The sequence below is a fragment of the Callionymus lyra genome, chromosome 1, assembly GCF_982586985.1.
Source record: "Callionymus lyra chromosome 1, fCalLyr1.hap1.1, whole genome shotgun sequence".
Classification (NCBI taxonomy): Eukaryota; Metazoa; Chordata; class Actinopteri; order Syngnathiformes; family Callionymidae; genus Callionymus; species Callionymus lyra.
Genome location: NC_141818.1, coordinates 28,896,347 through 28,910,220, shown reverse-complemented (window position 1 = coordinate 28,910,220; position 13,874 = coordinate 28,896,347). Strand labels below are relative to the sequence as shown.

Here is a 13,874-nt window from a genome sequence, read left to right as displayed (position 1 = left end):
AAGGTTGACCTTTCACCTCGTCGTGATTGCAGGTTTGAGACAGGTGAAGACACAAACACCTCCTGACACCGTAAAAGCAGGGTGGGCTGCTGTGAGCACATACCTGCAGGACCAGAGCTGTTCACACAGACAGACTTGAATGAAACTATAGGAAAATAGATCATTTTTGATGTATCCATGTGTCTCTTATAGTTCTTAAGATATATAATGACTTGTACTTTTGTATGTTGTATTTTTACCTGCTCCCTTTCAATGAACTCAAAGAGCTGGAATCCTGGAAATCTCCCTTGTGTATTATTTAATACACATGTCATTGATATCGGAGCTATTCCATCAAAATCATTTTACTCTTATTGTTGACATCCATCATCTTTGTTCCTCATAAATGTTTAATAAAACAAATGGTACTTCATAAATGGGAAAGGTGTCTGGTTCTCCATCGTTTTTCTTAAGTAAGTAAGTAAGTAAGTAATTTTTATTTGTATAGCGCTTTTCCAGACCAGGGTCACAAAGCGCTTAAACAATCAAAACAATATTCAATAAAGTATATACTTTAAAGATCAAGATAAAACTGATAACACAACAGGAGTCTCAGAAAATCAAGAAAAAGCCTGAACAAATAAGAATGTCTTAAGATGTTTCTTGAAGGAGTCAGTAGATCAATCAAACAGGAGAGGAAGATCGTTACAAACTTAGGAGCAACAGTCTGGAAGGATTTCTCTCCTCTGGTCCTGAACCGTGTTCAGGAACCATCAGTAGATTCTGATCCACAGACCTCAGAGCCCGAGCTGGGGTGTAACGCTGGATCAGATCACTGATGGAAGTGCTTATTGTGTCACAATACATGAATTATTCTCTGTCCGCGTCAATGTATTACATGTTATTAGCTTGGGTTTTACTTCTCGAGGCAAATATGACGAATTATTTCATGGAATTCTCTTCTTTCTGTGTCATTTTGGCATTTTTGGCTGAGGTTTAAGATTAACTTTGGATCTATAAAATGAACAAGAAGAGAAGAGTTTATAAACATCTTAAGACATTTTTATTTGTGCAGGCTTCTCCTTGATTTTCTGGAACTCTCGTGTTATTCTCGGTTAACTTTTAAGTACATATTTCAATGAGTATTATTTGATTGTTTAAGCGCTTTGTGACCCTGGTCTAGAAAAGCACTCTATAAATATAAATTACTTACTTACTTGAATTACTAATTATTGTATCTTCTCGTCTGGACTATTGTAACAGTTTATTTTCATGTCTTAACAAGAAGGATCTGTCTCGCCTGCAGTTGATTCAGAACTCTGCAGCAAGAATTCTGACCCGCTCAAGTAGAAGAACTCACATTTCCCCGATCCTTAAAACTCTTCACTGGCTTCCAGTTTCTTTCAGGATCAACTTTAAAATTCTGGTTCTTACTTTCAGAGCTATTCATGGTCAGGCTCCTCCTTACATCACTGATCTGATCCAGCCTTACACACCAGCTCGGGCTCTGAGGTCTGTGGATCAGAATCTACTTATGGTTCCTGAACACGGTTCAGGACCAGAGGAGAGAAATCCTTCTAGACTGTTGCTCCTAAGCTTTGGAACGATCTTCCTCTCTCTTTGCGCTTGATGGATCTACTGACTCCTTCAAGAAACATCTTAAGACGTTTTTATTTGTTCAGGCTTTTCCTTGATTTTCTGGAACTCCTGTTGTGTTATCAGTTTTATCTTGATCTTTAAATATATACTTAATTGAATATTGTTTTGATTGTTTAAGCGCTTTGTGACCCTGGTCTGGAAAAGCGCTATACAAATAAAAATTTCTTACTTACTAACTTACTTAATTTAACCAAAATGGTACTTCATAAATGGGAAAGGTGTCTGGTTCTCCATCGTTTTTCTTAAGTGCTTATTGTGTCACAATACATGAATTCTTCTCTGTCCACGTCAATTTATTACATGTTATTAGCTTGGGTTTTACTTCTCGAGGCAAATATGACAAATTATTTCATGGAATTCTCTTCCTTCTGTGTCATTTTGGCATTTTTTGCTGAGGTTCGAGATTAACTTTGGATCTATAAAATGAACAAGAAGAGAAGAGTTTATAAACAACTTGAGACATTTTTATTTGTGCAGGCTTCTCCTTGATTTTCTGGAACTCTCGTGTTATTCTCGGTTAACTTTTAAGTACATATTTCATGAGTATTATTTGATTGTTTAAGCGCTTTGTGACCCTGGTCTAGAAAAGCGCTCTATAAATATAAATTACTTACTTTGAATTACTATCAATTTCTCTATTCGTTTGAATATCCCTCTTCCCGCCAAGTCTTGTGCTTATTTCCTTTTTAATGGAAATGTCAGCATCAAAGTGTTAAAAATCCCTTCAATGATGCTTTGTTGTTCGTGCGTCACTTTGATCGCACACGTAAATGCCTTTATGACGTCGACGGTGCAGTGCTCCCAGCTGCCTCGAGGGGGCGGAGCCACAGCGGAAGCAGGAAGTGAAGTCAGCGTGCAGCGAAATTCAAACTGTTCGAACAAAACAACGAGCGCACCGACCAGCAGCGTCTGCTGTCACCGCCAACAAACTCACCTTCAACTCTGAGGATACACCTCTACATTCTACATAATACCTTCTAGGTAAATCTATACTTATTCATTTAATTTTTTTATGTTGTTTTGGCGAGAAAAATCGACTTTTATATCACATTTACCTGTAATATTGTTAGTCAGCGAGCCAACAGCTAGTTGTCCGTTACTGCAAACATTTATATATTTGATGTGTATTACTATTTAATTTAAACTTTTTTTCGGTTTTCAAGCCCAGTGTGAAGGAACGATGTCGCTGGAAAGACCAGGGATACACGAAGCCGACGACCTCTTCAAGAACTATGAAGTGTACCACACCATCGGATCAGGTGATGTGTGGCTCTTTCTTCTCACTAGTAGATTATATTTGCTAAATCTCTCTTTTTGCTTCTCAAAAGGTGGCTTTGGAAAAGTCAAATTGGGACGACACCTCTTGAGCGGAGAAAAGGTGGCCATCAAAAGCATGGTTAAGAAAGAACTCGGGGTGAGTCAGAACAAAGTCATGTTATATTTTCCTTTAGTGTTGACAATATCCCTTGTTTTTTTCAGGTGGACTTGCACCGTGTGAAGCTGGAGATCGATGCCATGATGAACCTCAGTCACCAGCACATTTGTCGTCTTTACCAGGTCATTGAGACCTCCACACACATCTTCCTGGTCATGGAGGTGAGCACACGTCTCCTCGATGTGCGATGTCCGGTAGGCAGAGGCTTGAACTTTGTCTATTTTCCAATCTGTGCCAGTACTGTCCAGGCGGAGAGCTGTTCGATTACATCATCGCCAAGGACCGACTCTCCGAGGAAGAGACAAGAGTCTTTTTCCGACAGATTGTTTCTGCGATGGCGTACGTTCACAGCCGGGGTTACACACACAGGGATCTTAAACCGGTAATTACATAAAGTGATTGTTTGTTTTCAACAAGTTCCTCTTATTGATGTTTTTATCATGACACGGATCCTTTTTTTTGTAAAGGAAAATCTGCTGATTGACGCAGACCACAATCTTAAACTCATCGACTTCGGCCTGTGTGCCAAACCTCAGGTGAGTCAAATAACTGTCTTCCTGTGTTACCCTGCAGTAGTGATTTGTGGGTCTGTGCCAGTCTGAGACTGACCTGGAATCTTTTCGACTGCTGCCCCTCCCAAAGTTCTCAGACCTGAGAGTTCAAATGTGAGCCTTTATGACTTGATTTTTAGGGTGGTCTAGGCTATGAGCTCAAGACCTGCTGTGGGAGTCCCGTTTATGCCGCCCCAGAGCTCATCCAGGGAAAATCCTACATCGGTACAGAGGTGAGAATTATTCTGTGGTACCATTTAACACATCCATTTCTTTGAGAGGTTTACTTTGTTTTTCACATCCAATTTGTGTACGTCTGTGTGTGACTTTGTGTTACAAAATAAAACTGACTTTTGCCATGAAGGCGGATGTGTGGAGCATGGGGGTTCTGCTGTTCGCCCTGCTCTGTGGATATCTGCCCTTCGACGATGACAACTGCATGTTGCTATACAAGAAAATAATGGTAGGCGACTACTCTTCTTCTAACATGTTGGTCTCTCGTGAGGGTATTGGTCACAACTTTCTGCTTTTGTTTTTAAATCCTCAGTCTGGAAAATATGACAACCCTCACTGGCTCTCTCCCGGTAGCATCCTTCTTCTCAATCAGATGATGCAGGTACGTCCCTGAAAATGTTTTTCTTTCTAATTGGCTGCCATAATTGACTAGATTATTTTGATGGTAAAAATCTAAAACGTCATAATGCTTTGTTGATTGATTAATTTTTTTTTTTCATTTACGGACAACTCATTCCCAAACCCAACTTTCCTTACTAGCTTACATGTTTTAAATGTTAAAATCTTCCTCTGGAAGATGCAGTCTCTCCAACATGAAGTAAGTCTTTCATCATGACCATGTTTAAAGTTTTCAATCTCAGCGAACGAGAGGTTACAAAAGCGAAGCACATTATGACGTAGTAATACATTCCTCTTCCAGCCATCTGTAATTACGCCCGCTTTGTTTATACGATGAGTCCATTGGAGGTGGAGAATTCTGTGATTGATGATGTGCATTGACAAACCTTAATTCTCTGACCAATGACAGAGAGAACAGTGGGTGTGGTTGGGTAAACATAATTTAATCTCCAGAAATATGAAATGTTTTCAGTGGGCCAGACTTAAGTTCATTTCAAGAAGAGAGTTTTGTGCACATAGAAGAAAAAAAACCTTTTTGAACAGCATCATTCAAAGAGGACTGTAAAAGGTTGTATACAAAAAATACAAAATTATCTATGGATTGTAAGAGGCGGACAAAATGCATTAAAAATATATTGTAAAAAAAAAGAAAAAATATTATGGCAGAAATAAATGTGTAAGAATAACATTTCAGAGATAATGAAGCAAGTTAAAAGTATTTCAACAAACAGAAAATTAAAGAGGAATTTAATGAACATTTTGTCCACATTGGACCAGCATTATTAGCACAACAGTAGTAAAAAAAAACCCACTGAGGTGGAAAAAGCATTAAATTCAATGTTTCTTAAAGAAGACGACAGTGACATGGATGTTTTTTTTAAACCCAGACTGCACATATGAGCTCTTGATGTACATATATTATCTGTCATTACTTTTTAAAACCACTACATTTTCTTACAAAATGAAAAAAGCAAACATCACCACCTTTATACTTTAGACTGTTATAAACATGAAATCAGTAGTTATAGACCAATTTCAGTCATTCTGCAGTTTGGTGATTTTGTAAAGACATTAGATAATTCCATGGAAAATAATACATGACTTCCTCTCTTCAGAGTTTTTGGGGTTAGTTTTTTGTATTTCTGAATTTGAAAAATGCATTTGATGCATCCATCCATCAATTTTTCTCCGCTTATTCTAAATTGGACCATTATATTCTAATATTTAAACTAGAAGGTTACAGGATAAGATGGCCTTCACAAAGCAGGATTGAAGGTTACTGTGGTGGGAGATGGTAGTATGTACAGTGTAAGTAAGTAAGTAAGTAATATTTGTAGAGCGCTTTTCTAGACCAGGGTCACAAAGCGCTTAAACAATCAAAACATTACCCAATAAAATATATATACTTAAAAGATCAAGATAACACTGAAACAAACACAGGAGTCTAAGAGAGTCAAGGAAAATATGAGTAGATATATATGTAAGTAGATAATATGTAATCAAAGAGAAGTTATTGAATTTGGATTTCTCAACTTTTGTAAACAGTAGAGAGGATATTAAACTCTAATTTATCATACGGTAGGTAAATGAAAAAAAAGAGTAACATATAAGGTAGAGCACAGAGCACACACATAGGCCTGTAAGGACATGGTTAATGACATGGTCTGACTTGGTAGAGAGACGGACATTGAGGCTATTCCTTGATTTTCTGGAACTCCTGTTGTGTTATCCGTTTTATCTTGCTCTTTAAAGTATATATTTTATTGAATATTGTTATGTTGTTTAAGCGCTTTGTGACCCTGGTCTGGAAAAAGCGCTATATAAATAAAAATTACTTACTTACTTACTTACATTGCTGGTTATGTACTGAGCCAAACTTTTAACTAGTGATCTACAAATATATTATTTAGACTTACACCTGATGAAGAGCATAACCAACGTAGATGAAATCAATCGCATGTTCACACTTTTATAAGGGAACGTTAATACTTTGGTAAATAAGTCAATGGACAGTGTGAAGGTCTTTACACACGCGTTTGAAACTAAGGTGTAGTTTTGCCATGTGTCCTGCAGGTGGACCCCAAGAAGCGTCTGACTGTGCCTCAGATGCTGGCTCATCCCTGGGTGGTGAAGGACTACAACAGTCCTGTGGAATGGCACACAAAGCACCCGGTACGCTCACTCAATCACGTCCACTGTCTAACTCCAGGAACTCATTTGTTGAAGTGTTGAACTGCAGCTCGGACACATCGACGAGGACTGCATAACGGAGATGGCGGTGAACATGAAGCGATCCAGAGAGAGAATGACTGCGCTGGTGAAGGAGGTGAGCTTCATGTTTTACCCCCGTGGAGTATTTTCAGCATCTAACGGAAGCTCTGCCTGTGTTTGTCAACAGTGGCGCTACGACCACATCAGCGCCACCTACCTGCTGCTGCTGGCCAAGAAGCAGAGGGGCAAGCCTGTCCGTCTGTACTGCACGTCCCCCAAAAGTGTGGCCGTCTCCCCTGGATTTCAGGTCAGACTGCAGGACGCTCAATCCCATGCGACTTTGACTGGTTAGGAAAGGAGTCCCTAAAAAAGGGTTCCAACAACCCAATCAATCAGTTTAGAGTGATCTATCGTGAATGATCTCATAGGGAGCTAAAAAAAAGTTTAGCTACTCATTTAACATCAAATCACTTTGTTTATGTTCTCATGAAGTTTTATCTAATTTATTTGTTACTCAGCGACTGTTTTTCACTGAGTCTTAATGACTGAAGCACTTTTATTTCCATTAATTATTCCTGCAGAGCTGTATTTCTCTTGTTTTACCCAAATAAAAGGCAGCTAAATGTTCTCGTGTATCATATTAAAAGGTTTAGGGCAGGGTTGGGCAATTAAAATTCTTCAAGGGCCACATTCAATTCTGTCAATGTTGTTAGGGGCCGTCAAGCGAAAAGAAAGATGAAAAAATACCTAAAAAAAAAAAGACATGCGTCATTAGGCCGTGACATTTATTAAGCTAAATAAGTTGCAATTTTATTCTTGTATATATATGAGTTTTTTTAAAAACATTTCTTCAATTAACTTAAAAAAAATGTTTTGAATGATTAATATATACACCAAAAATTACACACAAAAAGGAGGGAACTGTTATGTGAAAATTCAAATGAATAATCAATACAAATTACATTTGTTAATGCATTAGAACAATTTATACATGATCATACTTTGACATTACGAGGTCCGCGTAAATACAGTCTAAGGGCCACATGTGGCCCCCGGGCTTCACTTTGCCCAGGTCAGGTTTAGGGGAAGATGAACTCAACTTGCAAAACTCAGTATTTAACATTCTCATGACATGATGACAGACCAGCAGTTCAAATGAAGACAATCACGGATTAAATTATAAAAGTGTGAGAGGAGGTTAATAAAATATTAAGTCAACATCTTAAAAATATGAGGAAATAAGTAAAAAAGTGTTTTTCTCTGTTATTTGTATCACCTAAGCCAAATCTGAAAATGTATATGTGATCATTGAAGGACCATGAATGTGATATGAGGTGGTTTCTGCAGACAAACTGCCACTGACGTACCTGACTATGATCGTGCACTGACATGCATTTTATAGATGATTGTCAGAATGTCCATGATTGACAGGTCAGATAGTGATATGACAGAACAAGCCATTCCTCAATTATTTACCATTTTAAAAAAAAACAACGTTTTTTCAAATGACATCACAGTGGAGAATACGAATGGAGTAGAGGGAAGACTAGGATCTCATCATATCAGACAAACCAACAACAGTCGTGTCTGAGAAGCTTCATTTGAACAACTTTAGGAGGGAGAGTTTGCACCTTTTGAACCAGATGGCAGGTCAACTTAACACTGGTATAGACAGGAGACATTGATGGAAATGAAGAAAAGCAACAACCAAGGATGTGAAGAGGAAATGTGTGACGAAGGAAGATGAAAATAGGAGAAGGTTGATGAAGAGAAAGTCTCTTGATTGAAGAAGAGGGAGATTAAACCAATGACCATGCAACTGCTAGACGACCACTCAGACCTTTGCAGGTAGGCGATCATTTGACCTGAAATTGACCCCTAGGAACTTTGACCCGAGCACAGGTGTTCTGTCCAGACAGTGACTCTCTTTTCCATGACACCCACATTGTTTCTGCTTCTCTGTCTAGTCACAGGAGGCTCTGCACTACACCGACGACGAGGAGGCGGTGATCGTGGGCTCGCTAGACTTCTATAATGAATACATAGACGACTGTCCCTGGGATTCTGTCGCACACCATACGCCACAAGGAGTGAGGGGTCGTATGGAGAAGGCCAACAAGAATAACGATACGGTAAGTTGAAATGAAAACATTTATTTGGACCTGACCTTATAAATATTCTGATGAAGTTTATTAAATGTTGTTTTAATCATTTAAACATTCTTTTTGTAATTTAGTTTTAGTGAGCTCAAGATGGCACTTAAATTTGTATTTGTTTTAGTCACGTCCATATTGTTTCTAGTTAAGTCCAATTAAATTAGACTAAAAGTCGGAACATTTCAGCGTCATTTTAGTCGGCTATCCTTGATTATCTTCATCCCGTTTGATTTAATGAAACTGTTGCTTTTAAGTAAAGCAATTCCAATGAACACAAGCTTATTTTAGATAATACATTTCAAATTATTATTATTTTATTGTTACCTGTATAGGCACAAAACTACTGCAGGAAATGGAGAAGCTCAGATCTGTCTGCTCATGTCTTGATGTCTTTCATCATTGAATATCTTGATCTCCCTGTAATACACGTGCCACCAAATTCTCAACATTTAAGTAGATTAATGTTCATGTTGATATAATAATCAAATGATGAAAAGTCTTAAAAATGTGATACGCAAAAGTTAGGTTTTTTTAAGTGTCAAAATATTCGGTGGCATCGTTTCCCGAAGGAGCTCTCCAGACGGATTAATAAAATCTATCAAATCTAATCGTAGACTCAGGGACTCATTCATTCCGCGTGCTATTAGACTGTATAATTCTGAATTTGGGCGCAGGAGCTGTTAACCTTTGTATTCTTTTAAGATCTTTGTGTTTTTCTCCTTTTATCTATGCTCTTTATATTTGCACTTTGTTATCTCTTTGCACTTGTTATTTTTATTTGCACTTTGTTCTTGCTTTAATGAAACTTTCTGTTCCGTCTATCATCTGCTGTGAACTTGAAACCAAGAACTAGGATGTATCTGTTCTGATAATTGTGTGGAGCTGTGATGAGATAAAGATGTTAGTGGCTGCTAGTTTACAATAGTTGACGATTTAAACACTCACTATTGTGAAAACCACTTTGACGAAAATGTAACTCACCTCTACCTGATGAATTTTGCCTTTAAAGAAGTTCCTGTCTCCGTCGGTGCCGAGGAGGTACGTTCACAGTCCAACACCGGAGAGGAGGCATACACCCGCCCGGCGACGAGAGAAAACCTCTGAGGACAAGGAGAACCTCACCAGGCCGGAGAAAGACGTGGAAATCTTTGCGCTGCCTCTTCCCCGGACTCCGGTTTCCAACAGGAAGCAACCGCGGAGCAACAAGAATGTGCTGACTCCACCCAATAAAAATGTTAATGGCCACAGACCCAGAGCAGCTACTCCGAAAGGTGAGAATTATCATCTGTTGTAATTGTTTTGTCCGGCGGAGAGCTTCAAGTGCAAACTCTATTAGATTAATTGGACTGCCCCTCGCTATGCCCCCCCCCCCCCTCTCCAAAGCTGTCACAATCACAAGTGCCACATCCACATGGTCCACATTTGCAAGTAAATTGTCTTCAGCTAATAAACATTTTTATTAGCTCTGTTTTTCATCCCAAAGCCACTCATATTACCACGAGTCCACCGTTGTCAGTTAGCAGGTTGTTATCAGAGGCTAATTGTTTTCCCACACGTGGCCCCGATTGGGCGTTAATATAAACGATGTATCTGTAGACGTTCAATTATGAGGGATTAGTTGAGAAATGATAAAGAAAGATGACCCCACTAGTAAGTCTTTACCGTTCCATAAAGCCTGAGACATCAACAAGATGTGGCGTTCACCCCCACAGTAAGATGCACATTGACACGCAAACACACAGACGCCTCTGAGGCGCGTTGATCCCAGAGGTTGGTCCTGTGACAGGTGTAGTTGTCTTTCCCTTTTTACTCGCCATCCCATGTGTGCAGCGGTGACATGTGTTCTCCTGCCACTTGCTCCTTTTGTTTCCGTGTCACACTCTGCACACGCGTGTGCAGCATGTAACTGCCTTTCGCCGCTTACACTGCAGCGCAGAGGTGCTGGAATCTACCGTTATCTTTTATCGCGGAAACTTCATTTGGTTCTTAAGTCTCTGTCGGGACAAGAAGCTGCTTTTCAACACCAGGCAATGGTGGAGAAACTGGACGAACCACATGTATAACTGTTGACATGGTGACCTATAAAGATGTCATCGTTTTAGATAAGATAAGGTACAGATGATATGGATGCTGAGAATAATGGAGAGACTTTCAACAAGAGAAAAATGCATTTGAGCCTTTATGAAAGAATAAATATCGCAATTGGACTTTTCACCCATGTATATCATCCTATTTCGGAAGTGGAAATTATTTTTGAAAGGTTTGCAAACTGTTATTTAAATTGAAAATCTTCAGAATGAAGAGCAAAGCGTGTGAATTGTTGCAGACGGAGGCAGCGCGTCTAAAGATCCCAGTAAGAAGAAAATGGCAGAGAACAAAGAGACGTGTGACATCGACATTCTGGCCTTCAGTCCAGAGAGAAGGTGAGCGGAAATGATGAATAATGCATGTTTTTTGTTGTGATTATTTTGGACAAAAAGAACCAATGCAGTCATTTTTAGAAGGAGGTTTTCTGATTGAGCTCATGTGAGGAGGAGCCATCATTTAGTCAATAATATATATATATATAAAGAGACAAATTAATGGAAAACCTGGCTAACTTCTCAATGCGTTCCATTGAAACCTCAAACTGCCATTTAAGAATGACTCCACAACCTCCTGTGCAGGTCTCGATCTTTGGATATGGCCGGGACGGACAGTGGTAAGAAGAAGCGAGGCGGGAAGGTGTTTGGTTCTTTGGAGAGAGGTCTAGACAAGATGATCAACATGCTGACCCCCAACAAGAGGCGAGCTCTACGTGATGGTCCTCGAAGGATCAAGGTAAAGAGCGCTGGGTTTTCTCACATCCAAGAGGCCTCCTTTTGCTCAAGTATGTCCCCCCCTACAGGCGCAGTACAACGTGACACTAACGAATCAGACCAACCCGGTCCAGGTTCTGAATCAGATCCTGTCCGCCCTGCCCGAAATGCATGTGGACTTCAAGCAGAAAGGGTAAGCTGTGATTTGATGAAGCTTGAAAGTGATTTCACAGGTGTTTATTTGACGTATTGTTACTAAAATCCCCTCTAGATTCACCCTCAAGTGTCAAACCTGGGACGACTTCGGGAAGGTGACGATGGTGTTCGAGCTGGAGGTGTGCATGCTGCAGAGGCCGGAGGTGGTGGGGGTTCGACGCCAGAGGGTGAAGGGAGACGCCTGGGTCTACAAGAAGCTGGTGGAACGCATCCTCACCACATCTTCCATCTGAGCACTTTTTCCAGAACCCCCCAGAACCCTGAAACAGACTAATGGTGACTCCTGACCCTTCTTCAACACACCAGATCCTGTTTCTTATCTAAAATACAAGTTTTAATTCTGAAATGATTCGCTGCAATGGATTTCTGTCAGTCCGCCGCGGTGCGTAAGAGAGATAATGATGTTTACAAGATACCTTCAAGCTACTCCTTATCATATTTATGTCTCTGTGTTCTTAAGATCCCTGTAGGTGCAACACCTGGATCAAGTCTCTACTAATGAACGGCCTTTTGTGTGTTTCCTGTCTTGACTTGTACAACGTCTGCTTTTTCTGTTTGTACTGACTGTAAATAAATGGCTATAAATGTAAATAAATATGACGAGAGGCTTTTCTGTGAACATACTGAGATGGCGGAGATGGTGATAGATGTGATCCTGACTTTATTGACTTTAATGTCAGCCGTCGGTCTCTGTTAGCATTTCAACTCAAAATCATCATCAGGATTTGGTCTAAATAAGTGGCCTCTCAGAGGTATGCAAGTTTGAAGTGCCTTTCATTTACATTTTCAGATTTAACAAAGCTAACCTCTGAAATATTAACATTTTTTACATGTCAGAGTAGAACATGTTGAGGAACTTTGTTCTGCAGTCCGGCTGTGATGGAAGGAATTAAGGAAAATATCGGCCATTATTAGGGACTCAACAGGAATTACCAACGTGTTGCCCACGGGCACTAGGGTGCTCTCAGGGACCATATTATAACATGTTTTGATGAAGCTGTTTGTTTGGTTTTATGTATAGAACCTGGTTTAATCATGGTTAGTCATTAAGAACCAACCACCTGATCCGATTCTTTGAATATAATTGATCATGAATAAATATGAATAGTGATAATGTGACTCATTGAGTGTTCATTCTGTGGAATAGCTTTGTGTTACAGGAATGTTGGTGAAATTAAATAAGAGAAACCAAAATAAAAAAGAAAATCTAAAGAAATAAAAGTGTTAAAAAGTTCACAATTATGTCAATGATAAGATAAAAATAAACCATTTTTACTAAAGGTCAAAGGCGTTCAATAAATATGACAATACTGCTACAGTACAAATGGCTCAGTGCCTCGAAGAAAAACAAACACTTATTCATTATCTCTGGGAATGTGTACAAATCCAAATATTTGGATTGATCTCATCAAAACCTTATTTGAAATAATCAAATAGAAAATTCCTTGAGTTGCTCAACTATGTCCGCTTGGACATTTTGGATGGATGGTATTTGAATTGTTTACTCTTTTGGATTGTGTGTTTTATTGTATTTTTTTGTGTGTCTACTATATAAAATCACAAAAGACATGTAGTATTAAGTAATTTATATTTATAAAGCGCTTAATCAAAAAAAAAAAAAATTCCATTCCAATTTTTTTTTTTGTAATCCTGCTACTGAACTGGGATCTTAATATGAATATGGGTTAGGGTTTAACATTTTGATGTAATCCAAATTTCTCCTATTATAATTGAAGACCAGTAGATTTCTCATTTGTCCTAGGACATATTGTAATTCCAATATTCAGATCCCAATACAGTATTAGGATCTGGAATCCTACTAGTAAAGATGGACTGGATTCCAATCTGCACTGTGACATAAATTTACAGTTGGTACAAAAGTAATCAGACCCCTTTCGAATTTTTTCACTCTGATTCATTGCAGCCATTCGCTAAAATAGCTAAAGTTTATTTTTTTCTCATTAATAAACACACCACTCCATCTTGACAGAAAAAAAAACAGAAATGTAGAATTATTTTCATATTTATTAAAAAAGGAAAACTGAAATATCACATGGTCATAAGTATTCAGACCCTTTGCTCAGTATTGAGTAGAAGCACCTTTTTGAGCGAGTACACCCACGAGTCTTCTTGGGAATGATGCAACACTTCGTTATTTCAGATGTGTGCTTAGGGTCACATTGTCTTGTTGGAAGGTGAACCTCAGTCCAGTCTGAGGTCCTGATAAATCTCGAAA

At 38.9% G+C, this 13,874-nt stretch overlaps 1 protein-coding gene across 1 annotated transcript; it reads left to right on the top strand.

Annotated features, from left to right (window-relative positions):
• Positions 1-2,503: 2,503 nt before the first annotated feature.
• melk (maternal embryonic leucine zipper kinase) lies at positions 2,504-12,193 on the top strand. The gene is made up of 18 exons (XM_087779489.1): positions 2,504-2,619; positions 2,802-2,897; positions 2,967-3,052; positions 3,118-3,234; positions 3,312-3,455; positions 3,541-3,609; positions 3,765-3,857; positions 3,989-4,087; positions 4,172-4,240; positions 6,331-6,429; positions 6,497-6,583; positions 6,656-6,775; positions 8,436-8,600; positions 9,634-9,895; positions 10,951-11,047; positions 11,291-11,444; positions 11,512-11,615; positions 11,694-12,193. The coding sequence occupies exons 2-18, from the start codon at positions 2,819-2,821 to the stop codon at positions 11,869-11,871; spliced, it is 2,022 nt and encodes a 673-aa protein (XP_087635615.1). The 5' UTR covers positions 2,504-2,619; positions 2,802-2,818; the 3' UTR covers positions 11,872-12,193.
• Positions 12,194-13,874: the final 1,681 nt, after the last annotated feature.

Bases quoted from the DNA above. Each gene is read 5' to 3' on its own strand.
- melk (XM_087779489.1), top strand. From the start codon at position 2,819: ATGTCGCTGGAAAGACCAGGGATACACGAAGCCGACGACCTCTTCAAG. The intron at 2,898-2,966 runs GTGATGTGTGGC...GCTTCTCAAAAG, and splicing joins GTACCACACCATCGGATCAG to GTGGCTTTGGAAAAGTCAAA. The intron at 6,430-6,496 runs GTACGCTCACTC...GTTGAACTGCAG, and splicing joins AATGGCACACAAAGCACCCG to CTCGGACACATCGACGAGGA.